The sequence below is a fragment of the Geotrypetes seraphini genome, chromosome 2 (genome assembly GCF_902459505.1).
Source record: "Geotrypetes seraphini chromosome 2, aGeoSer1.1, whole genome shotgun sequence".
Classification (NCBI taxonomy): domain Eukaryota; kingdom Metazoa; phylum Chordata; class Amphibia; order Gymnophiona; family Dermophiidae; genus Geotrypetes; species Geotrypetes seraphini.
Genome location: NC_047085.1, coordinates 521420427 through 521445698, shown reverse-complemented (window position 1 = coordinate 521445698; position 25272 = coordinate 521420427). Strand labels below are relative to the sequence as shown.

General features: G+C 44.4%; 1 protein-coding gene across 2 annotated transcripts; it reads right to left on the bottom strand.

The window, feature by feature from the left end:
- Positions 1-1502: 1502 nt before the first annotated feature.
- Positions 1503-22934, bottom strand: LOC117354708 (oocyte zinc finger protein XlCOF6-like). 2 transcript variants are annotated; one of them, XM_033932602.1, is made up of 4 exons: positions 22811-22934; positions 20626-20752; positions 8367-8483; positions 1503-5889 (listed from the first exon to the last, which is right to left on the bottom strand). In XM_033932602.1, the coding sequence occupies exons 1-4, from the start codon at positions 22835-22837 to the stop codon at positions 3974-3976; spliced, it is 2187 nt and encodes a 728-aa protein (XP_033788493.1). In that variant the 5' UTR covers positions 22838-22934; the 3' UTR covers positions 1503-3973. The 2 variants fall into 2 exon arrangements, with proteins under 2 accessions (XP_033788493.1, XP_033788495.1); XM_033932604.1 differs by having other exon boundaries at positions 1503-5886.
- Positions 22935-25272: the final 2338 nt, after the last annotated feature.

The following is a 25272-nucleotide window of genomic DNA, read 5'->3' as shown; positions in this document are numbered from 1 at the left end:
TTATTTCGTAAATTCCTGAAAACTTTGTTGTTCTCGCAATTTTTCAATGGTTTAACTACAGCCTCAATGAAATGATAATATTATAGTTCTTTTTCTTATGTACTTTAGTTTTTAATTAGTTCTTCCTTCTATGTTTTCTGCTATGTACTCTAGTCTTAATTATACGTGAACCGAGTCGAGCTCCACTGGGAGATGACCCGGAATATAAACCAAAGATTACATTGAATATTAAGTTCAAGACAAAATATTCTTTAACACTGGATCTTAAAACTGAAGCGACTGCAGAAGCATTAGCATAGGAAAACATTCACAAAAGCTGTGGTTTCAACATGTTCTGGAAGTCAATCTTCCCAGCACCAAATCGCAGAATACCAGGCAGTATATTCCAAAGTTTCGCACCCGCCACTGACATCATCGACGCTCCGATCCTAACATGCGCGATAGACATCCGACCCGCTAGACTCCATTTCATTGTATTTTCAGATCTTAGATTTCTTCTGGGTTGGTAAATTTCAAACAACTCTTGCAAGACACTTGAAGAGACATGGTACAATATCTGTTTCAAGACGGGGGATATTTGTGAACTCCTAGGAACCCCTGTAATCAATCTTGCGGCAGAGTTAATTAACATCTGCAATGCCCTCAATTTCTCTTTAGCAACTCCCAAGTAAAGTGAATTACAATAGTCCATTCTACTCAGGATTACAGCTTGGACCACACTGCGAAAATCAAATGCTGGCAACAAATAGAGTTAACATAGTAACATAGTAGAGGACGGGAGATAAAGACCCGAATGGTCCATCTAGTCTGCCCAACCTCACGGGCCGCATCGAAGCGGAAGAAGATATCTTCTTTTTCAAGGGACCCACGGCAACAAGAGGGCATCCGTGGAAAATCAGAGGCGGGAAACTACGAGGTGACACCAGGAAATTCTTTTTCACTGAAAGGGTGGTTGATCGCTGGAATAGTCTTCCACTGCAGGTGATTGAGGCCAGCAGCGTGCCTGATTTTAAGGCCAAATGGGATCGACACGTGGGCTCTATTCACTAGGCAAAGGTAGGGGAGGGTCATTAGGGTGGGCAGACTGGATGGGCCGTGGATCTGCCGTCTATTTCTATGTTTCTATGTTTCTAATCTGATTCGATCTAAAAATTTGTTGTTGTTAAAAATTTCTTCTTAGCCATTTCTGGGCACGAAGCCAAAGCTCTGCTCGGTACTGTTTTCCTTCTCGCTTCTAGTATAAAATCCTCCTGGCAGGAATAACTTTATTCCCTCTGGCTGCCGCAGTTCACCTAAACCACCTGACACCTAGACAGTCTGCTGATGGCTTTGTCAAGCACTGGATCCGTTACCGCCAGCTCGAATCTCTGCAGCAGCGGCACCAGCCGGACCCCCCCAGACCCAGGAAAGCCACCAAGTCATCTGCGGATCCAGCCCTCGTATGCTGGCCGGCAGGATTCCTGGGTGGCTCCTTCACATCGGAAGACAGTGCAACACTGCTATTTATTTCTCTTTTCAAGCCTTTATTTATCATTTATATATACACATCAAGCAAGTTATATATATGGAAAAAGGGACTTTGCCACATATTACAACATAGGGAAATAAATCTGCAGATCCTAAGATCTTTAAACTATACTCGGACTCTTAAAAAGCCCTCATTTAGGGGAACAATTCACAATTTCAGAGAGAGTGCTATGCATAAAAATGAAACATCATATGCGAGAGGAGTGGTTCATCTTCAATGATTTTACATCTTAGTGGCACTAGACATTTTTTCTCCCGCTTTTGAGAATCTCTCACCTGCGCAGAGCTACGACTCAGTTTGTTTTTAGTCATTAATCCGCGCGCTTTTAAATCTGGATCGTTAGGGACCCCTGAGGAAGACAGCTTTGTCGGAACACAGACCGTGTTGGGTCTATAGTTCCCAACGCTCTGGGCCCTTGATATATTTTATGTGGATTAGTAAATTGTACTTTTAATAAAGCCTGCACCTTGAACGTCACCATCTCCACCGAGTTTTGGGGTTTTTACTAGACATAACTACTCCCTTTGCTTCAAGAAAACATTGTAACTGAGAGGGCTCATAAAAAAATATAGGAATTTTGATCAAAAACGATCATACACTTGCAAGGATATCTTCACTGAAATTTAGCCCTCTGCCCAAGAAATCACATATTGTTTCATCTCTAGAAACCTTTTTCCTCCTGGTCTGTGTCCATTCCGAGACGTCTGGGAAATCTTACCATCCTGGAAAGTCCCCTCTTTAAGCCTAAAAAAGCGCCTTAGAAAGGTATCTTTATCTTGATGAAAACCAAAAGTCACCAGAAGAGTCGAACAAATGAGAACTTCTTCCTCTGAGGTTTCCAAAATTTTTGTAATATTCAAGGGGCTTGTTGAAGACATTTTGTTTTTGATATTGGCAAAAAATATATTTTATGAAGAGGGGGAAGCCCATTCTCCGGATACTTAAATACTTCCTTCAAAAACTTATTTTATAAGTCACCAATTTAGGAAAGTTTAGAAACCTACGATTTAATGATTTGGTATAATTTTCAAAATTCTCCACTTGCCTAGAAAACATTAGTCTATCTTGTACTATGGAGGTTTGAGAAGATTGTAATCCTTGGACCCGTTGATCCAAGTGAGTAACTTTTTCTCCGTGAGCTTGCAAATCTTCCTCAAGCTTAGTCAATCTTGGTGCTTGCATGTGGACCAGGGGAAAAGTTCACGCACATGTCTCACGCACGGAGTCTAATGCAGTCCAAACTGACCCTAGTGTAAATTCAGCAGGCCTTACCAAAGGGAGGATCGATGGATTTTGTCCTCCTGCTGAACCTTCCGCAGCCTTCTCTGGCTTCGGTATCCCAGCCGCGAGATCTTGAGGAGTCGGCAAGCCCAAGAGCTCCAGCTGGCGACGTTACTTCCCGTCCCTGCGACGCTTCCGACGTCCCCCAATCTCGCGGCTGCAGAGGAGGCGCTGGTCCCGCGGGGCTAAGCGATGCTTCGCGTCCGAGTGCCGAAGTCTCTCTCACGCTCGGCAAAGCCGATTCGCCCCAGGGTGAAGATGAAAGGAAACTCATAATCACCTCCTGCTGTATCAAGGTAGGCTCAGACTACCTCTTCTCTTAGGCATCTTCAATAGTTAATTCAAGCCCAAAATCAGGTAGGAGAGAGTTTCACGGTGTCCTCACTACTCCACCATCTTGTCTCCAGCTTCTGTGCTGCAACACTGCTATTCAAAGGTGGTACAGCTAATGCCTTACTCCCCCCCCCAAACTGCCAGGCAGACTCCTGGTAGGTGTTATGGCTGCATATTGATCCATTCTTAGTCTGCACAATTCGCGTGATTGAGTGAACCAAGGAAACTGCCAAGATAACACCCTGTCCTCACTCTAAGCTGACATCTTGTCTCCTCCTATATTCCTTGATGTTACTGCACTTTTAAATATCAATTTTAGGCTCCTTTAAGATTGTTTACTTATTTTATTTCTCAATGATTTATGTTTAACGGTTGCTCCTTCCTCCACCCCTAAATATTTGGTACACCGTCAAAAGTGCTGAGGACAACGGCACGCCGACATTTGAGTGCCGGAGAAATGCGTGCCGCCACTTCTGCCGCTTTTGAGGCCTTCCGTTTTATGCTGTGGGGTGGAATACCCCGACCACACTTAGACCTGCTTGTGCTCCCATTGGGGAGAAATGAGAGGGGGGGGAACACTCCCCAGTATACTGAAAACTCCCGTTCTTTTCGCTGTTCTGGAGTTTTCAGTGTAGTGGCCGCGAGGACTTCTAAGTGTAGGTGGTTCCCCCCTCCACATACACCCCTTAGAGTGCAAAAGGGAAGGCCTCAAAGCAACGCACATTTGTCCTGTGCTCAAATGTTGGTGTGGGATTGCAGGCGGGCCATTGTCTTCCGCAGTTTTGACATGTCACCAGATATTTAGGTTCAAGTCATTCTATCTCAGAGTTATCAGTCAGTCTTTCCGCTGTGCATTCTTTGATGTATTTTTAAATACGATGAACCAGTGAAACTTGAATTGCACTCAGAACACTTAAAAGGATTCTTTCTGCTGTGGATTATTTTGTGCCTTTGCAGATCTGAGGTCCAACTGAAACGTTTATCGCACTCAGTACACGCAAAAGGTTTCTTTCCGCTGTGGATCATTTGATGCCTCTTCAGATGTGCCCGCTGAATGAAGCTTTTACCACACTCAGCACACGCAAACGGTTTCATTCCACTGTGGATTATGTTGTGCCTTTGCAAATCTTTTAACCAGCTGAAGCTTTTACCACACTCAGTACACGTAAACGGTTTCTTTCCACTATGGAATCTTTGGTGGATTTTCAGATACGATGACCGAGTGAAACTTTTATTACATTCAGTGCATATAAAGGGCTTCTTTCCACTGTGGGTTATTTGGTGCATTTTCAGCTGTGAGGACCAGCGGAAATTTTTACCACACTCACTACACGTAAAAGGTTTATGTCCACTGTGGATCATTTGATGCCATTTCAGCTGTGACGGCCAAATAAAATTTCTACCACACTCCATACACATAAAAGGTTTATTTCCACTGTGGATCATTTGATGACTTTTCAGCTGTGAGGACCAAGTGAAACTTTTACCACATTCAGAACAAGTATAAGGCTTCTTTCCACTGTGGATCATTTGATGCCGTGTCAGCTGTGCCATCCCAATAAAACGTTTACCACATTCAGTACAGATAAAGGGTTTCTTCCCATTGTGGATCATTTGGTGGATTTTCAAACACGATAAGTACATGAAACTTTTATTACACTCGGTGCATGTAAAACTTTTCTTTCCATTATGGATTAGTAGTTGGTGGGTTTTCAGACATGATGACCGAGTAAAAATTTTATTACACTCACTACATATAAAATGTTTCTTTTCACTTTGAATTGTTTGGTGCCTTTTCAGATTTGAGTACCAAATGAAACATTTACCACATTCGGTACAAGTAAAAGGTTTTTTTCCACTATGAATCATTTGATGCCTTCTCAGCTGTGACTGCTGAATGAAACTTTTATCACACTCAGTACATGTATACGGTTTCTTTCCACTATGAATTATTTGATGCCTTCTCAGCCGTGACTGCTGAATGAAACTTTTATCACACTCAGTACATGTAAAAGATTTCTTTCCACTGTGGATCACTTGATGCCTCTTCAGATGTGCCCGTTGAATGAAGCCTTTACCACACACAGTACATATGAAAGGCTTCTCTCCACTATGTAATATTTGGTGCCTTTTCAGACTTGATGACCGAGTGAAACCTTTATAACACTCAGAACATGTATACGGTTTATTTCCGATACGGATCGTGTTTCCAGTATGTGTCCTTTGCTGTATTATTGAGTCGTTATGACAGAAACTTTTGCTACTTTCAGTACATGGAAATGGTTTAAATGCATCAGGAATTCTCTGGTTTAAATTCTTGTGTAAAGTCTTTTCACACTGAGAGCATAAAACGAGTGTCTCCATAGTGTTCATTCTCCTATCTAATAAGAATCGATCATTCGTATTGAAGATAATTCCACAGTTGTTACACAAAAAGGATCCGTTACCATTCATTTCTTCTCGCAGGAGTTTAGAAGGCTCTGGACCACTCTCACTATCTTGAAAGGGTCTCTCTGCTTTCAGGTGTAGATGGTGTTCTGGGATGTTCGTGAGCTCCCTGTCACAACCAGTATCTCCACAAGGTGAGTTTCCTGCAGGGTCGCTCTGGTCCTTCTCCGATTCCTGCTGATTCCTCCTCTCTGTTCCCCGAGAAATATTCCCACAGACGTTTCGTGATTGTCCTGGGATTTGTTCCAGTCCCACAGGAAGTTCTTCTTGCTTCAGCTCCTGTATAGCCTCATTACCTGCTGGATAAGAAAACATTAAACATGTGTCACTTCTATGGAAAGCTACTGGTCAAGGATCATAATTTTCTGGGCTCACAGGGAGGAAAACTTTATAACATGATGCCATCAGATGCACCAAAATTGGTAACACGTGCATAAATTCACTACACGCCATTCTGTAAGATTCTATAGTGGGTGACTGTATGAGGGTGTAACTGTGGGCAGAGCACAGGTGGGCAGTGGGAGTGTCTCCAGCTTAAATGGACATTGGTGGAGAGTGGGAGTTTCTCTAGCTTAAGTGTGGGTGGAGTATATGAGGGCAGTGGGAGTGTCTCCAGCTTAAGTGGGCGGAGCACAGGTAGGCAGTGGGAGTGTCTCCAGCTTAAGTGGGCGGAGCACAGGTAGGCAGTGGGAGTGTCTCCAGCTTAAGTGGGTGGAACATTGGTGGAGAGGGGGAGTTTCTCTAGCTTAAGTGTGGGTGGAGTATATGAGGGCAGTGGGAGTGTCTCCAGCTTAAGTGGGCGGAGCACAGGTAGGCAGTGGGAGTGTCTCCAGCTTAAGTGGGCGGAGCACAGGTAGGCAGTGGGAGTGTCTCCAGCTTAAATGGGTGGAACATTGGTGGAGAGGAGGAGTTTCTCTAGCTTAAGTGTGGGTGGAGTATATGAGGGCAGTGGGAGTGTCTCCAGCTTAAGTGGGCGGAGCACAGGTAGGCAGTGGGAGTGTCTCCAGCTTAAGTGGGCGGAGCACAGGTAGGCAGTGGGAGTGTCTCCAGCTTAAGTGGGCGGAGCACAGGTAGGCAGTGGGAGTGTCTCCAGTTTAAATGGGTGGAACATTGGTGGAGAGGGGGAGTTTCTCTAGCTTAAGTGTGGGTGGAGTATATGAGGGCAGTGGGAGTGTCTCCAGCTTAAGTGGGCGGAGCACAGGTAGGCAGTGGGAGTGTCTCCAGCTTAACTGTATGCAGAGTATGGTTGGATAGTGGGAATGTGTCCAGCTTATATGGGAATATCTCCAGCTTATGTATGCTTTGCATAGTGCACTTAGATGCGTCCATCTACACCTGCCATACAGCTGAAAGAAATGGCTGCACCTCAGTTTTGGCATACCAATTCAGGGATTATGCCATTATTCTGTAACACAAGTCCTGGCACCTCATTGGCATACTTCAATGGAGGCCCCAAGTTCTAAACCTGCCCCCCATATGATCACATGCAGTCTGTGATGTATAGAAAATGTCACCGAGTAGTGTAGGCATCCCTAAACCTTTCAAATGAAGAGTCACTTAGGACATTTCAAATCATTGAAAGGCAGAAAGAAATCCAAAACCAATGGGGGGGAAATATTTTTTTCACTCAGAGAATAGTTAAGCTCTGGAACGCGTTGCAAGAGGATGTGGTAAGAGCGGATAGCGTAGCTGGTTTTAAGAAAGGTTTGGACAAGTTCCTGGAGGAAAAGTCCATAGTCTGTTATTGAGAAAGACACGGGGGAAGCCACTGCTTGCCCTGGATCGGTAGCATGGAATATTGCTACTCCTTGGGTTTGGGCCAAGTACTAGTGACCTGGATTGGCCACCGTGAGAACGGGCTACTGGGCTTGATGGACCAGTGGTCTGACCAGTAAGGCTGTTCTTATGTTCTTATGAGAGCTGATGCTATGAAGCAAAAATCCCTGTGTCTTGTAATCTCCAAATGTGCGAGACATGGGCATGGGGGAAGAAGTAGTGGGTGATCGTTCAGAGAGCAAAGATTTCACCGATCCTTAAAGCTTTAAAAGTTATGAAAATAATTTTATATTCGCTTCTATATTCAATTGGGAGCCTGAGTCGTTCTTTAAGTAAAGGGGCAACATCTGTATCTATTCATTACTACTCTCCAGGATTCTGTAATACTTCTTAGAGAGAATCCTGTGCTGCTCCCTGTGACCCTGGGAAAGTCACTTAATCCCCCACTGCCCCAGGTACATTAGAGAGATTGTGAACCCACCGGGACAAACGGGGAAAAATGCTCCAGTACCTGAATAAATTCATGTGAACCGTTCTCAGCTCCCTTGGGAGAACAGTAGAGAAAACTGAATAAATAAATAGTGTGAAGAGTTTCAGCCTCTATTAACCAGAGCTAGTATTGTGACATCATAATGCCTCATTCCACCAATAAGAGCCAACCTCATCAGTGATGTCACAATGGCTTCATTGCCCTAGACCCAGTTCCCTTTTCCTAAATTGCGATTTCTACAGTGGTTAGAGCTCCAGCCTCGGCACCCTGAGGTTGTGAGTTCAAATCCTGTGCTGCTCCCTGTGACCCTGGGCAAGTCACTTAATTGTAAGTCCTCTGGGACAGACAGGGAAAAATGCTTCAGTACCTGTATGTAAACCGCTTTGAGTGTGGCTGTTGCTCTGTACAATATATGTTTCTTAGTATTTGTTACTGCCTTTTTCAAGGCGTTCACTCAAGCCGGTCTAGAGCCTGTATTCACCTATTATTCTGTAAAGTATTAATACTCACCTGTGTCTAAGAGAGTAACTTCTCTCTCTCTCGTCTCCAGGGAATCCCAGACATATGGCTCTTCCTCTTGTTTAATCCTCGATAATATATCGTGATCGATCCTTTCATATCCAGTTTCTAAGAATAAAATTAAAGTTAGTTGTATTTTCCTTGCATTTACAGAAACACTGACAGCAGCAGGTCAGAAGCATGTAATGGGAGAAGAAAGGTAAGAACATAAGCACAGCGACTGTATTCCACCAGTCGGTCGTATATACTATACAAGAAGAGCGACTGTATTCCACCAATCGGTCGTATATACTATATAAGAACAGCGACTGTATTCCATAACATAAGAACATAAACAGTGCCTCTGCTGGGTCAGACCAGAGGTCCATCGTGCCCAGCAGTCCGCTCACGCAGCAGCCCATCAGGTCCAGGACCTGTATAGTAATCCTCTATCTATACCCTTTTAAACCCTTCTCCATCAGGAAGTCATCTAATCCCTTCTTGAACTTCAATACCGTACTCTGTCCTATCACACCCTCTGGAAGCCCATTCCAGGTGTCCACCACCCTTTGGGTGAACAAGAACTTCCTAGCATTGGTTCTGAATCTGTCCCCTCTTAATTTTTCCGAATGCCCTCTTGTTCTTGTAGTTTTCGAAAGTTTGAAGAATCTGTCCCTCTCCACTTTCTCCATTCCCTTCATGATCTTGTAAGTCTCTATCATGTTCCCTCTAAGTTTACGCTTTTCTAGGGAAAAGAGCCCCAGTTTCTCTAATCTTTCAACATATGAAAGGTTTTCCATACCTTTTATCAATCGCGTCGCTCTTTTCTGAACCCTCTCAAGTATCGCCATATCCTTCTTAAGGTTCGGCGGCCAATAGTGGATGCAGTACTCCAGATGCGGCCGATACAACGGCAGGATAACTTCTTGCGTTCTGGTTGTAATATCTTTCTTGATAATACCTAGCATTCTATTTGCCTTCTTAGAGGCTGCTGCGCACTGTGCCAACGGCTTCATTGTCTTGACCACTATTACCCCAAGTCCTTTTCTAGGGTACTTTCACCCATTACCAGCCCTCCCATTGTATAGCTGTACTCCGGGTTTCTGTTTCCTACATGCAAGACTTTACATTTCTCTACATTAAACTTCATCTGCCATCTCGTTGCCCACTCTTCTAGTTTGTTCAGGTCCCTTTGTAAATCCTCACAATCCCCTTTAGTCCCAACTCCACTAAATAGTTTGGTGTCGTCTGCGAATTTTATTACTTCGCACTTCGTCCCTATTTCTAGATCATTTATAAATACATTGAACAGCAGCGGTCCGAGTACCGACCCCTGCGGAACACCACTTGTGACCCTCCTCCAGTCCGAGTAGTGGTCCATCACTCCTACCCTTTGCTTTCTACCCGCCAACCAATTTTTGATCCATCTGTGTACGTCTCCTTCCACCCCATGGTTCTTCAGTTTCCGTAGTAGTCGTTCATGGGGTACCTTGTCAAAAGCGTTTTGGAAATCTAAGTATACGATGTCTATGGGGTCCCCTTTGTCCATTTGTTTGTTAATTCCTTTGAAGAAGTGCAATAAGTTTATTAGGCACGATCTTCCCTTGCAGAAGCCATGTTGGCTTGTTTTCATCAGTTTATTCCTTTCTAGATGCTCGTCAATGCTGTCTTTTATCAGCGCTTCCGCCATCTTCCCCGGAACTGAAGTCAAACTTACCGGTCTGTAGTTCCCCGGGTCACCTCTCGATCCTTTTTTAAAGATGGGCATAACATTAGCTATCTTCCAATCCTACGGGATCACGCCTGTTTTCAGGGAGAGATTACAAACTTGCTGTAGTAGTTCCGCTATTTCCTCCTTTAGTTCTTTCAATACCCTAGGGTAGATTCTGTCTGGGCCCGGAGATTTGTCAGTTTTTAATCTATCTGCTTATGTACATCTTCAAGTCTTACCTCCATGGATGTTAATTTTTCTGCTTGATCTCCTTGGAAGATTTTTTCAGATTCCAGCACATTGGATGTGTCCTCATTTGTAAATACTGACAAAAAGAACATGTTTAGTCTATCTGCCACTTCTTTTTCCTCCTTCACCACTCCTTTCCTATCTCTGTCATCCAGCAGTCCCACCTCCTCCCTTGCTGGCTGCTTCCCTTTAACATATCTGAAGAACGGTTTGAAATTTCGTGCTTCCCTGGCTAACCTCTCTTCATATTCTCTTTTTGCTCTTCTCACCACGAGGTGACATTCTTTTGATGCTTCCTGTGCTCTTTCCAGTTCTCCCCGGTTTTGTCCTTTTTCCATTTCCGGAATGAGTGTTTCTTGTCTCCTATCGCTTTCATCACTTCTTCCACTAGTCAATCGTATATACTATATAAGAATAGCGACTGTATTCCACCAGTCAGTGGTATATATTATATAAGAATAGCGACTGTATTCCACCAGTCAGTCGTATATACTATATAAGGACAGCGATTGTATTCCACCAGTCAGTTGTATATACTATATAAGAATAACGACTGTATTCCACCAGTCAATCGTATATACTATATTCCTGTAAAAAAGGACATGGGAGCCACTCCAGATGAAGGCGCCCAGAATCCATCAGAAGGTGTCTTGAATCTCACAGATTTTCTTGAGAACTCAATAACTGATACTTTAGAGCATGCCACGTTAATTGTTTCCTTGTTTTTGAACAGGACATGTCTGCTTTACTTAGGCAATATTTCCGTAACCTTCAAGCACTATTCTTGGGGAAAAAAGTTTGGATCTACCCAGATGTTACCAGTCAGATGCAAGAGCGCAGGAAATTATTTCTTGCTATGAGAGTTGAAGTAGTAAACCTGGGTGGGAATTTTCTTTTGGCTTACCCCTATAAGTGTATTAAATACTAGTCTTTAAGCCCGTTACATTAAAGGGTGCTAGAATAGATGTGTCTGTCTGTCTTTCTTTCTGCCTCTCTGTCTCCTTAGCCGCTCGGTGTCTGTCTGTCTTTCTTTCTTTCGGTCTCTCTCCTTGGCTACTGGCTGTCTGTCTGTCTTTTTTTCTTTGTCTCTCTCTCTTTGACCGCTGGCTGTCTGTCTGTCTGTCTGTCTGTTTGTCTCTCTGACCCCCTGTCTGTTTGTCATTCTTTCTCTCTGTCTCTCTCCCTGGCCTCCTATCTGTCTTTCTTTCTCTCTCCTTGGCTGCTGTCTGTCTTTTTTTCTTTGTCTCTCTCTCTTTGGCCGCTGGCTGTCTGTCTGTCTTTCTGTCTGTCTCTCTGGCCCCCTGTCTGACTGTAATTCTTTTTGTCTGTGTCTCTCTCTGGCCCCCTGTCTATCTGTCTTTCATTCTCGCTCCTTGGCTGCTCTCTGTCTGTCTGTTTGTTTCTCTGGCCCCCTGTCTGTTTGTCATTCTGTCTGTCTGTGTCTCTCCCTGGCCCCTTGTCTGTCTGTCTTTCTTTTTTTCTTTGTCTCTCTTTGACCGCTGTCTGTCTGTCTGTCTTTCTGTCTGTAATTCTTTCTGTCTGTGTCTCTCCCTGGCCCCCTGACTGTCTGTCTTTCTTTCTCGCTCCATGGCCGCTGTCTGTCTCTTTGGCCCCCTGTCTGTCTGTAATTCTTTCTGTCTGTGTCATAAGAACATAAGAAGTGCCTCTGCTGGGTCAGACCAGAGGTCCATCCTGCCCAGCAGCCCGCTCAAGCAGCGGCCCACCAGGTCTAAGACCTGTATAGTAACCCTCTATCTAAACCCTCCTATCCCTTTGTCTGTCTGTCTTTCTGTCTCTCTCCCTGGCCCCCCGAGCAAACCAAGATTGCTGCCTGCCCCCCAGCACACTCCTCTCCCCCAAGCAGCCCCTTTTCCCTCTCCACTTTCCTGTGCAGCAGTAGCAGCCGGACGTCTCGCAGCATCCCACCATGCCTCGCCCCATGTATTTACCTATTTTCTTATTTACTTCTTTATTTCCACTTTTTCTTTTGTTTTAAATTTCAAAACAAACAATAAAAATTACCAGTGCCAGTGCCAGTGTAGTTTTCCTTCTATGCAACCCCCAAACATCTCTGAACAAATCTCCCCTTCCTTCTTAGAGGAAGAGATCTACAGCTGGCAGGGCTTTGGGAAGCATTTGGGTAGGAGGCATGGGGCAAGAAAATTTAGTGCCCGTCATTTTATTGGACAAATACATTTCTCAATTAGCTTTCAGAGGTTAAAACCTCTTTCTTCAGGTCAGTAAACTATACTGTTGTTATAGTATCCCTGACCTGACCTCAGGAAAGAAGTTATGGTCTCTGAATTAGTAAAAATAAACAGGATCACCTTATTTCCATTTTCTATTAATAAACAATCATCAACACAGCTATCCTAAAGCAAAAATAAATAAAACAAGCAGAAATTTTTTCTGCTTTGTTGTCTGGTTTCTGCTTTCCTCATCTTCTCATCATTCTCTTCCTTCTATCCACTGTCTGCCCTCTCTTTGCCTCTTCCATATGGCATCTGCTCTCTTTCCATGCCTCTTCCAGAAATTGTCTGCCTCTCCCTTCCATCTCTCTCCACCCCATTGGTGTGGCATCCATCTTCTTCCCTTCCTTCCTCCAATGGTCTGGAATCGCTCTCCTCTCCTTCCCTCTCCCACACCCCCATGGTCTGGCATTTCAGTCTCTCCTCTCCCTTCCCCCACTTCCATCAGCATCTGCCCCCTTTCTCTCCCTCTACTACCATTCCATACCACGCTGCCCCACCAGCTTTCCATACCATCCTACCCTACCCACCACCCTTCCATACCATCCTGCCCTTTCTCCCCCTCCTCCACCCTTCCATACCACCCTGCCCTCTTTCTCTCTCTCCACCACCCTTCCATACCATCCTTCCCACCACCCTTCCAAATCATCCTTCCCACCACCCTTCCATACCACCCTGCCCCCTTTCTTTTCTTCCACTACCCTTCCATACCACCCTGCCCCTTTCTCTCCCTCTACCACTCTTCCATACCATCTTTCCCACCAACCTTACATACCACCCTGCCCCCTTTTTCTCCCTCCACCACCCTTACATACCATCCTTCTCACAACCCTTCCATACCACCCTGCCCCCTCTCTCTCCCTTCACCACTCTTCCATACCATCCTTCCCACCATCCTTCTATACTACCCTGCCCCCTTCTCTCCCTCCACCACCCTTCCATGCTCCTTTCTCTCTCCCTCTCCAAACATTGCAGCTGCCGACTCTGCCCTCTAAGCTCCTTTGTAAAAGGCAGCCCGAAAGCAGAATTAGAACAGCTGATGGCAACGGGCCTCCCCCCCCCCCCATCGACAGCAACCAACAGCACTTCTTCTGGAACAAATGAGTGACGTCGGAGGGGGATGGACCGGCAGACACAGTCATCATGGGACCTTCCTGTAACAGAGCCAGCCATGTTGTCATTGATGGGGGGCCCGTTACCATCGATGCCGGGGGGGGGGGGCCCGTTGCTGTTTAAAAAATATGGCAAGGTGAGTCATCCTCCTTCAGCGGGCCCCCCTCACTGTTTCGGGCCCTAGGCACGTGCCTACTGGGTCTATTCATTAATCCGGCCCTGTCTGCGGGAGTGTAGTGACTGTTCTAAACAAGCGAGGTCTTGCAATACGAATACATACAATATTTTGTATTAAAGTTTTTGGGTTATGGACGAATTGTCTTAGTTTCCATTATTTCTTATGGGGAAATTCGCTTTGATATACGAGTGTTTTGGATTACAGGCATGTTTTCGGAACGAATTATGCTCGCAAACCAAGGTTTTATTGTTATCATGTTCCATACCCTACATGCAAACACTTCAGTTCAAATAATTCAACTCTTCTCTTCTCCAAAATACTTATTTCATCACCCAGGATCCATGGCACAAACGGCTAAAACTTCGACTAATACTTCTTTCATCCAAAGGAGTCAAATACACACTAACCTATAACTCCCTTTTCACCTATACAACCATCAAAACATGGAACAGTCTCCCAACATGCGAGGTAGCTGCTGTTATCCCGAATCTGGATATCAATAATGGTTCGTTTTTATCGTGCGGTGCAGGGAGAGATTGTCTGTTTGAGCTCCCTGAAGAGGACCGTCCGGCAGCTACACCCTGAGGCAGCTGGCCATCGCTGGTGTGATGATCCTCTGCACAAGACAAGATAAGTAGGTTTTGTATCCGGTTCTTATTCACTGCTTTGCAGAGTCATTTCGAATTTGGCAAAAAGGAGGTTTTTTTAATGCCCACGAGGTTTTATTGGGGCAGACCCTTAAGCCGCTGTGGCGGCTGGCTTGGGCCACATTTTCTGAGATTTTTTCTTCCTCTTTTGAATTTAAATTAACTCATGCAGGCTAAGTTGGTTTGTGTTTGCTGGTTTGGGTGAAGATTCCATCCATTGCACTATATTTGGTGAAAGTGTTTTTTTGAGATATGTTTTTTGGCATTTGGATTTCATTAATGGTTTGTTTTTATCATTTGGGACTTCTGATGCAGCATTGTAGCCGAAACACGGATCATGTCGGGTCTATGATTTGATTTTACTATTTACCATGCGACTGTTTTAGTCTATTTGCATATACAGTATACCCTCGCGCATTCGCGGTTCCGAATTCACGGACTCAGTAATTCATGGGGTGGGTTTTTTTTTCTTTAAAACCCTCCTCCCTGCGCCAGTCTATCTGATGCTCGTCTCCAGCCGCTCCTCCTGCCATGACACAGGCGCCTCGCCTCCTCCCCTACGCTTGCGCACTTTGAAGTCAAACTCTTCGGACAGTGAGGTTTTGAGCCTACGGGGGCTCGTGCGGTTCCAATGGCGTTTTGCTAAACTGCAAAGGAAGAGGCGGGGCGCGTGCGCTATGGAAAGAGGAGTTATTGGTTTCACGCCAGAGGCTGATGCGGAGAGGAGGGAGGCGAGGGGGCTGGGGAGAAACAGTTATTGCTGCTGTGACCCGAGGGAGCCGGTGAGAGGGTGAGGCCAGAGCAAGCGAGGAGGGGGAGTGCCGATTGCAGTACTCTGCCGATATTCGCGGTTTTTCAACATTCGCGGTTACTCCGAGAACATAACCCCTGCGAATTTCGGGGAATACTGTATAATTTATTTATTACTAATAAAGAGGGGTTTGAAGATCAAGCATGTTCTGCTCTTTTTATGGATTTTGCTGCTTAGCGTGCAGAGGTGACTGTCTCCTTTGTGGTTGACAGTCTCCCAACAACCATTAGAACTGAACTTAACTCCCTCAGCAAAAATCAAAACCTACTTATATGACGAACCTCTTCAGCCTATAACTTAAACACCGCAGCTACCTCAAGAAAACTGTCATCAGTAATTCACCAACACATTATCCCGGACACGGTATACGAGGTCCGACAATTAAGTTTGCGAACTTGCCTCCGAGCGCTTACATTGGCAGCGCTGTACAAACAATTCTGTAAGGCTTCATAACAGCTGTGTTCGTGTCGACGTGTGGCGGTGTCTTGCCGAGTGGCATTCATTATTGCTGTTGCGTGTTTTGGGGCGACGTCGCGAGAGTGTCGGAGCTTGAATTAGAGGCACGACGAAACATTAAATTTCTCGTTAATCTTGGCAAGACAAGAAGTGAAACCAGGGACGTTAATCCAAGTTTATGGGGATAATGCCATGAAGAAAACGGCAGGGTACAAATGGATTAAACGTTTTTTCTGAGGGGAGAGAAAGCGTCACTGACGAGAGGTCAGGGCGGCCAATAACGAGCAGAATCGAAGAAAACATTGCAAAAATTTGTCAAAGTTGTCAGCATAGCAGACCAAGTAAACATCAATAGAAAAACAGGCCAATCTTAACTTAAAATCCAAACTCAAAACATTCTTATTCCAAGACGCTTTCAATGAGGACTAACAATTTTTTTTTATGAGAAATTCAAAGACTCTCTTCCCTCTTTCCACCTCCTTTTTAATTCTTTATTGTATTGTAACTTTACTCCCTTCTCCCGCTTGCTCCTGTATGTCAAGTCTATCCTCAACCCCTCAAAACTTTTATTGTATTTAACTACAGGTACTTGTCGACTTATGACCTATTTAAGTTACGACTGTTCGACTTTACGACACGTTTACTACAGTTTCCCCCACCAGCTGTTAGCAGCCCCAGTCTCCCACACTCCCAATTCTCGCTATGCAGCAGTAATAATATAAAGGGATTGTGCTGTGCTTGACTTAGAAAGTAAGAAAATGTTGATAAAATATTACTTTAAGATGATTACAATATCATTACCCAGTCTAATACAGTATTCTTACCTTAGTCTAACATAGGCCGACTTACGGCCTGTCAGTCGGAACCAATTACGGTCGTAAGTTGACAAGTACCTGTATTGTAAACCGTCTAGATACATGTGACGGACGGTATAACGAGAAATTATTTAAACTTGGAAACTCACCGATGAACAATTAGCAAAGGAGAGTCGAAGTCTGCCAAGACCTTTTGGAGAGGCAAGACGATATTTTGAGCCGTGTTATCACTGGTGATGAAACATGGGGGTACCAATACGACCATGAAACAAAGCGTCAAAGTGCATAGTGGAAATCAGCCAATTCTCCACGACCAAAAAAAGTTCCGTCAGTCCAAATCAAGAATCAAAACGATGCTGTTAACCTCTTTTGATATTGGAGGGATTATTCATTATGAATTTGTGCCAACTCCAACTGGACAAACAGTTAAACCAAGTTTACTATTTGGAATTGCTGAAAAGGCCGCATGGAAAAGTTGGACGAAAACGACATGAACTTTTCACCAACTCATGGCTCTTGCATCATGACAATGCACCAGCTCACATGGAACTCTCTGTGAGGGAGTTTTTAGCCAGAAAACAAATAATTGTATCAGAACCCCTCTCCCTACTCAGCTGATCTGGCCCCCAATGACTTTCTTTTTTACCCAACGATAAAGGAAATATTGAAAGGAAGACATTTTGATGACATCAAGGGTAATACGACGACAGCTCTGTGGGCCATTCCAGAAAAAGAGTTCCAAAATTGCTTTGAAGGATAGGCACTGGTGTTGGTGCCTAGCTTCCCAAGGGGAGTACTTCAAAGGTGACCATAGTGATATAAAGCAGTGAGATATGTAGCACTTTTTCTAGGATAAGTTTACAAACTTAATTGTTATACCTCGTATGTACATGGAAAAGCTCCAAAAATTGTAATTTATATATCTGACCCTCTCCACTCACCTCTATGAACATCTTAAAATTTGTAACCAAAACGCCACTGTTATAATATTTCCCCATAATTATATATTGGTCTCTTAAGTTGTAAATCACCTTGAACCTATTTTTGGATAAGTGCGATATAGAAATTCAGATTAGATTAGCTATGCAGAGGGGAGGGAGGAAGGAATGACCTAGTTCAGCCCTAGCCAGTCTAATGTGAAGAGTTGGACGTTGTCGCCAATCTCATGATGCCATAGGAAACCAGGGGCTCAGACCTTAGTTTCTCTCTAGGGACTGTTGTGAATCCTCCAAAGAGCTGTTGGGGTGGAGGATACCAACTCATGTCTCCCCGCTCCTGGCCAAGCTCCACTGGCTTCCGATAATCGCCAGGGTCCACTATAAATGCGCCTGTTTAACTTTCAAAATCCTATATGGTATCCTCCCTCCCTTTATCCCTCTTTCTTGGAATTCCTCAAACCCTAATACCACCAGATCCTCCCACAAATTAAAACTATCCTTCCCCTCGCTAATAGGCATTTCCCACACAGGAAAGCTAGGGACCTCCCTCCACTTCAAAATCACTGAGCTCTGGAACAACTTTACCTCCCCTCTTCGGAACTTGAGCTCTCTCCAAGTTTTCCGCAAACATCTGAAAACCTGGCTTTTCTCAAAAAATGTAAGTCTCCCTCCAACTTAGGAATCAAGGAAACTCTTATATCTTGGCATCCCAAGTCCTCTAAATTTTCTTCACACTTCTACCTCTAACCCTCTGTTGTAGTTCCTTCCTATTTCTCCTACTGTAAACTGCGTCGAGCTCTACGATCGTGGAGATGATGCGGTATACAAACCTAAGGATTAGATTAGATTAGATTAGAGCACGCAAAAGAGTCGTAAGATATCCACGGCCAAAGTCCGGATCAACCAAAACAGTCTTTATTGACGACAGCGAATGTAGACTCAACATTAACAGGGTTTTGACTAAAATAGCCTTTGTTAAGAGTTTAATAAGAACAAAATATGTATACATAAAACATAAATTAAAATCAGAATAATAAAAACAACCGCCTAATCCAAACTACCACAACCAGACACAGGTGAACCCAGACACCATTCATATACCCTCCAAACAAATGGAAAAAACTGTACGATGGCCTTCTAGCCACACAGGCAGCAAAACTAGGCCACCAACTCTCCAATCTACTAATCGTGACCCCAGACTACAAAACTTTCAGAAAATAAATAAAAACCCTGCTATTCAAGAAAGCCATGAAGACTGACTAACACCGTATGAAACATTTCAATCCTTTGAAGCAACCAGCTCGACTCTGTAACACCTCTGGACATGGCCAGAAATCCTCTTCTGTAATCCGCTTCGAACCGCAAGGGAATGGCGGGATAAAAATCACTAATGTAAAGGAAATTTTTAAAAAGTGCATTACAAGTCTGAAAACCAACACTGCTTCTTCCAAAAGGTGTCTTTTTCCAACTTTTTTAACCATTTGTTGAAGTTTTATAAAATAGGGATGTCTTTGCTTGATGTTTGATCGTCGTATACTTTTTGCAATGCTTATTTGATTTGATAGTTCAATAAAAGTACTCAGCGAGATACATGTTACGATAATATATTTTTGTCTTGACTTTTAAATATGCATTTTTACTAGACACCCAAACAACATTCTGCTCATATATTAAATCAATATAAAGTCAGTAGGCAAATGAATGATTAACACAGAACCAATATTCCTTTTAAACATACTCAAAACCCATTTTATGTAACACTGGGCATTCAAGTGTTACGATGAAATTGAATGTGGACAAATACAAAGTGATGCACAATGGGAAGAATGACCTGAATCAGTTACCAGATGCTAGGGTCCACCTTGGGGGGTTAGCGCTGAAGAAAATACAATGAAACCTTCCGCCCAATGTGCAGTGGCAGCGGCCAAAAAAGCAAACAGGATGCTAGGAATTATTAAAAATGGGATCCTAACAAGAGTAAGAATGTCATAATGCCCCTGTATCGCTCCATGATGCGACCTTACCTGGAGTATTCATTAAATTATGGTCTCCTTATCTCAAGAAAGATATAGTGGCGCTAGAAAAGGTTCAAAGAAGAGCGACCAAGATGGTAAAGGGGATGGAACTCATCTCGTATGAGGAAAGATTAAAACGGGTTAGGGCTCTTCAGCTTGGAAAAGACAGCTGAGGGGAGATTGGATTGAAGTCTACAAAATCCTGAGTGGAGAAGAACTGATACAAGTGGATTCATTTTTCACTCTGTCAAAAATTACAAAGACTAGGGGACACTCGATGATGTTACAGGGAAATACTCTTAAAACCAGTTGGAGGAAATTTTTTTTTCACTCAGAGAATAGTTAAGCTCTGGAACGCATTGCCAGAGGATGTGGTAAGAGCAGATAGCATAGCTGGTTTTAAGAAAGGTTTGGACAAGTTCCTAGAGGAAAAGTCCATAGTCTTTTATTGAGGAAGACATGGGGGAAGCCACTGCTTGCCCTGGATCAGTAGCATGGAATATTGCTACACCTTGGGTTTTGGCCAGGTACTAGTGACCTGGATTGGCCACCATGAGAACGGGCTACTGGGCTTGATGGACCATTGGTCTGACCCAATAAGGCTAGTGTTATGTTAATGTTGGCTACCAGTAACACCAGTTATATTAATGTTAACCTGGATTACTCATTGCATAAAATGAGACCTGTGATAAAATCACCATCTTAAAAGTAGACCATGTTGATAACTCTCTTCTGAATGTTGATAACTATTTTTAAGTGTCCTGATATGGTGCTTTGCCCTCTAACTAAACTCAGAAATAGCAATAAGGCTATTCTTATGCTCTCTCTTTTTTTTCGGCCTACTCCAAGAACTGGAGGAAAATCTCTCCAATTTGAAGAGAAGGAAAACCAATAGGACCCACAGGAAGATCTTAGGGTGCCTCAATCCTGCCTTTACACTGCCATCTTAAGACCCAGAACAGGGTCAAGAGAAGATCTGCTAACACCTGGAAGTTTCAGGAGTGGATGAGTTACAGAACCTATTTCACATTTATTTTAATAAATCAGATTCTGTTCCTGCTACGAAAATGCAGAGAAAACAATTCTTACCAAGGGAGATCAGGGTCTGATAATTCTCATTCATCACCTCTCTGTAAAGCTCCTTCTGCCCTTCATCTAAATATTCCCACTCCTCCTGGGAGAAGGAGACAGTGATGTCCTCAAATGTCACCCGCATCTGAAAAAGAAACCAAAACCACAAAATGTATTAGATTTATTTCCCTATCATTTTGGACATAAGAATAGCCAATCCAGGTCACAAGTACCTGGCAAGATCCCAAATAGTAGGGACATTCCATGCTACCGATCCCAGAGCAAGCAATGGCTTCCCCCATGTCTGTGGACTTTTCCTCCAGGAACTTGTCCGAATCTTTTTTTAAACCCATCTTTGTTAACCACTGATACCACATCTTCCAGAAACAAGTTCCAGAGCTTAAGTAACATAGTAGATGACAGCAGATAAAGACCCGAATGGTTCATCCAGTCTGCCCAACCTTACCCACTCTTTAAATTACTGATTCAATTTAAATTTTTCTTCTTCTTCGCTATTTCTGGACAGAACCCAAAGCTGTGCCCGGGATTGTGCTTCGGTTCCATAGACTGGAGTCTCTGTCGAAGCTCACTCCAGCTCATCTAATCCATCCCAGCCCATCCTCCCCCAAACAGACACAGACCTTGCAAGTCTGGCTTTAGTTCTTCACTATTTACTATTATTTTCTGATTTTAGATCCTCTGTGTTCATCCCACGCTTTTTTGAACTCCGTCACCGTTTTCCTCTCCACCACCTCTCTCGGGAGCGTATTCCAGGCATCCACCACCCTCTCCGTAAAGAAGAATTTCCTTACATGGCTCTTGAGTCTCCCACCCCTCAGCCTCAAATTATGCCCTCTGGTTTCACCATTTTCCTTTCTCTGGAAAGGGTTTTGTTGTACGTTAATACCTTTGAAGTATTTGAACGAGAGACAATTAAGGGGGAAAAAAAACGGAAGGAATTGGGAAACGGAAAATCGATAAAAAGAAAGGGAATTCTAAGCGTCAGGAGAGAGAACCTACGCCTAAGGGAGATTCTAAAAATTTGATAAGTAAAAACCTGAGCTTAAGAGATGAATGTTTCCTTAAATAGGTGATTTTTGAGGAGGAGACATCATTATTTTATTAATAGTAACTCTCAAGCAACAGAAACTATATTTATCCAGCATCTACCAATCCACACGGGTGCCAGATAACTAAAAGCAGTGGCATAGCGAGGGTGAGCAGTCCTGGAGAAGCGGCGCCCCTACCCCGCTCCCTCCTGCCCGCACGGGCCCCGTCCTCCATCCCTCCTTAACGTTCCTGGCGCAAGCAGCAACCGCAACTCGAGTGCTCGCACCAAGGGTCACCAGACGTCTGGATTTCCTTGGACGGCTTTTCAAAACCCAGCACGGGGGGGGGGGGGGGGGGTGTCAGTGACTTGCCCAGGGTCACAAAGGGCCGCGTGGGTTTGAACCCACAACCTCAGAGTGAGGCCGGAGCTTTAACCCCTGCGCCACATCTCGCACGCTGCAGTTCAATGGAGAATGAAATGTCAAATAGTCACTTGGATATATTTGGATCCTATTTGATTTCAAGTATGCGTAAACTAGGACTTTCTATTTAATGAAGACTATTTTGAAACATTCATCTAGTATCAAATTCCTCTTTCTATATTTAAAAGCTGTAGCCTTCTCAGGTGAGCACCATCAGATTACACGTCTCCCTCCGTATTCACGGTTTCAGCAATCGCAGTTTTGATTATTCACGGTTTTTAGCTTGCTGGTTCCTCCTCCCAAATTACATCAGCTTTGCATAGAGAAATCGCTGATTCCAAGCGTTTACAGAGAAACTCGCCGATTCCCGGCACTTTCTTCACCGTGTTTTGTCTCTCCTTCAGGAACAGACCAGGTCTCCCGCCGTTATTCACGGTTTCACCATATTCACGATGGTTTTTAATAGAAAACAGCGAATAACATATGAAAACGTTATTTGCGGTTCCGTTAATCGCTTTTCACAGCGAATACGGAGGGAGAAGTGTATAATTTGAAAATTCCCTGGGGTTTTTCTGCTGATTTTTTCCCTCAAACCTTGGGTGTGAGCTTTTGCCGAAGGAGCCCACGCTTTCTAATCTTTCCATTTTGGCTTTTATTTTACATCTAAAAATTCATTCACCATGTGCCACCCCCCCCCCCCTCATATATAAAGAATATCCCCATTTCCTTACTGTTCTAGAAACATCTGGAACCAGCATCTCCGCAGCCTCCAAACTCCACCTCTGAGGTGGCTGCACAAAGTCTCCAAAACACAAAGGAAGAGGCAGGGAGCGATGCTAGAATGAGGCTTGGAATGTACTGAGAGAGAGGCTAGTGCAGCACCACAATGAGGCTTGGAATGCACTGAGAAAGGCTATTGGGGCACCACAATGAGGCTTGGAAGACACTGAGAGAGAGGCTATTGGAACTCCAGAATGAACGAGGTTTGGAATACAGAAGCTATTGGATTGTAATGAGAGAGACTATTGGAGCACCAGAATGAGGCTTGGAATGCACTAAGAAGGCAATTGGGGCAGCAGAATGAGGCTTGGAATCAAGTTTCAAGTTTATTAGGATTTTATATACCGCCTATCAAGGTTATCTAAGCGGTTTTTACAATCAGGTACTCAAGCATTTTCCCTCTCTGTCCCGGTGGGCTCACAATCTATCTAACGTACCTGGGGCTATGGAGAATTAAGTGACTTGCCCAGGGTCACAAGGAGCAGCACGGGGTTTGAACCCACAACCCCAGGGTGCTGAGGCTGTAGATCCAACCACTGCGCCACACACTCCTCACACACTAAGAAGGCTATTGGAGCAGCAGAATGAGGCTTGGAATGCACTAAGAGTCAGCCAGAACACCAGACTGACTGGCAACCTACTGCAAAAAAATATTTTATGCAGCTGACCTTCAAACCTAACCCAATTAGGCAGGAAGCCCACTCAGCTGGCAACACTATTCCTCATGCAGGAGATGGAGTTAAATATATATGAATAGAAAGAACAGGAAAAGTGCAGGCCTCTAAATTGTAGCTGCAACCTTGCTTGCTTTCTCTGGTCACCCTGCCGGAGAGTCCACAGACCAGTTCATCAAGAGTTGGGCGAATTCGAGCTTGTAACCGCTCTGAATGATCCTCAGTACCCAATGATCTGATGAGATCTGTACCCAGGCTTCTGCTTAGTCTAAGGGCCATCCTCTTATCTTCAGGGGGACCATTCCGGACCCTGACATCATTGTGCTTTTTTGGAGGTTGAGGCGGGATGAGAACTGGAGGCTTGGCTCTGTCTGTGACCTGAGAATCTCTGTCTAGATCTCTGAAAGACAGCTCCTCCTGCTGAAAGCACTTGGAGTCACGAAAATTAGACTCCTCGGAGCCTCTAGACTAGGGCTGCCCAAGTCTGGTCTTCGAGATCTACTGGCAGGCCAGGTTTTCAGGATATATGCATGAGAGAGATTTGCCTGCACTGCCTTCTTGGTATGCAAATCTCTCATGCATATTCATTGTGGATATCCTGAAAACCTGGCCTGCCAGTAGATCTCGAGGACCGGACTTGGGCAGCCCTGCTCTAGAGCAGGGGTCTCCAAAGTCCCTCCTTGAGGGCTGAATCCAGTCGGGTTTTCAGGATTTCCCCAATGAATATGCATTGAAAGCAGTGCATGCACATAGATCTCATGCATATTCATTGGGGAAATCCTGAAAATCCGACTGAATTCAGCCCTCAAGGAGGGACTTTGGAGACCCCTACTCTAGAGATTCATGATCTGTTGTTAGGTAGAGATTTCAACCGACAATCTGCCACACCGGTCATGAGATTGTCTAGTCTAGGGTTGTCAAAGTCCCTCCTCGAGGGTCGCAATCCGGTCGAGATTTCAGGATTTCCCCAATGAACATGCATGAGATCTATTTGCATGCACTGCTTTCATTGTATGCTAATAGATCTCATGCATATTTATTGGGGAAATCCTGAAAACCTGACTGGATTGCAGCCCTCGAGGAGGGACTTTGACACCCCTGGTCTAGTCCCTTTCCAAACAACATTTATCCCTTGAAAGGAAGTCTGCAGAGGGCAGCCTTGGATTTCAAATCTTCAGCCCTTTGCCTGACCCAGAGTATTCTGTGGGCTGAGATTGAATAAGTTGGATCTTTGCTCATGACTCTGATGATGTCGTAGAGAGCATCAGCTACGTAATCCACCCCTGCCAATAGGAGCTGAGGTAAAGGCTCGACCTCCGCCAGCTCAAGACTCCGCAACCTGGTACGACAGGCACATGTCACAAAGGAAGCTACTTCGATTCCCAAGGCCAGCACTTACATATTGTCTTTTAAGAAACACATCCTGCATATCCTTTAATACCACGCCTCCCTCGCTTGGCAGGGACGTGCGCTTGATAATCTGCGCTACCAAGGAATCTACCTTGGCCTCAGCGAACAGCAGCTGACACTCCTGAGCCATTGTTTTGGTTACTTTAAGGGACCCTTCAGGAGCATCCCAATGCTCCGTGACCAATACACTGATATCAGGATGCCGGGGAAACGAAGAAGACTGGGCTTTTACTCAGCTAATTATTGAACAACGGGCAGAGGGAACCTGCCAGGAGACCAAATTTATCTCCTGCAGAGAATCGGTAATATGATCTAACAGAGTCCGAAGG

Coding starts and splice junctions, on each gene's coding strand:
- LOC117354708 (XM_033932602.1), bottom strand. CDS start 22,837: ATGCTGGTTCCAGATGTTTCTAGAACA. Junction 20,753..22,810: donor TTCCAGATGTTTCTAGAACA/GTAAGGAAATGG, acceptor TTTCTTTTTCAG/ATGCGGGTGACATTTGAGGA. Junction 8,484..20,625: donor TCAGACCCTGATCTCCCTTG/GTAAGAATTGTT, acceptor TTTTATTCTTAG/AAACTGGATATGAAAGGATC.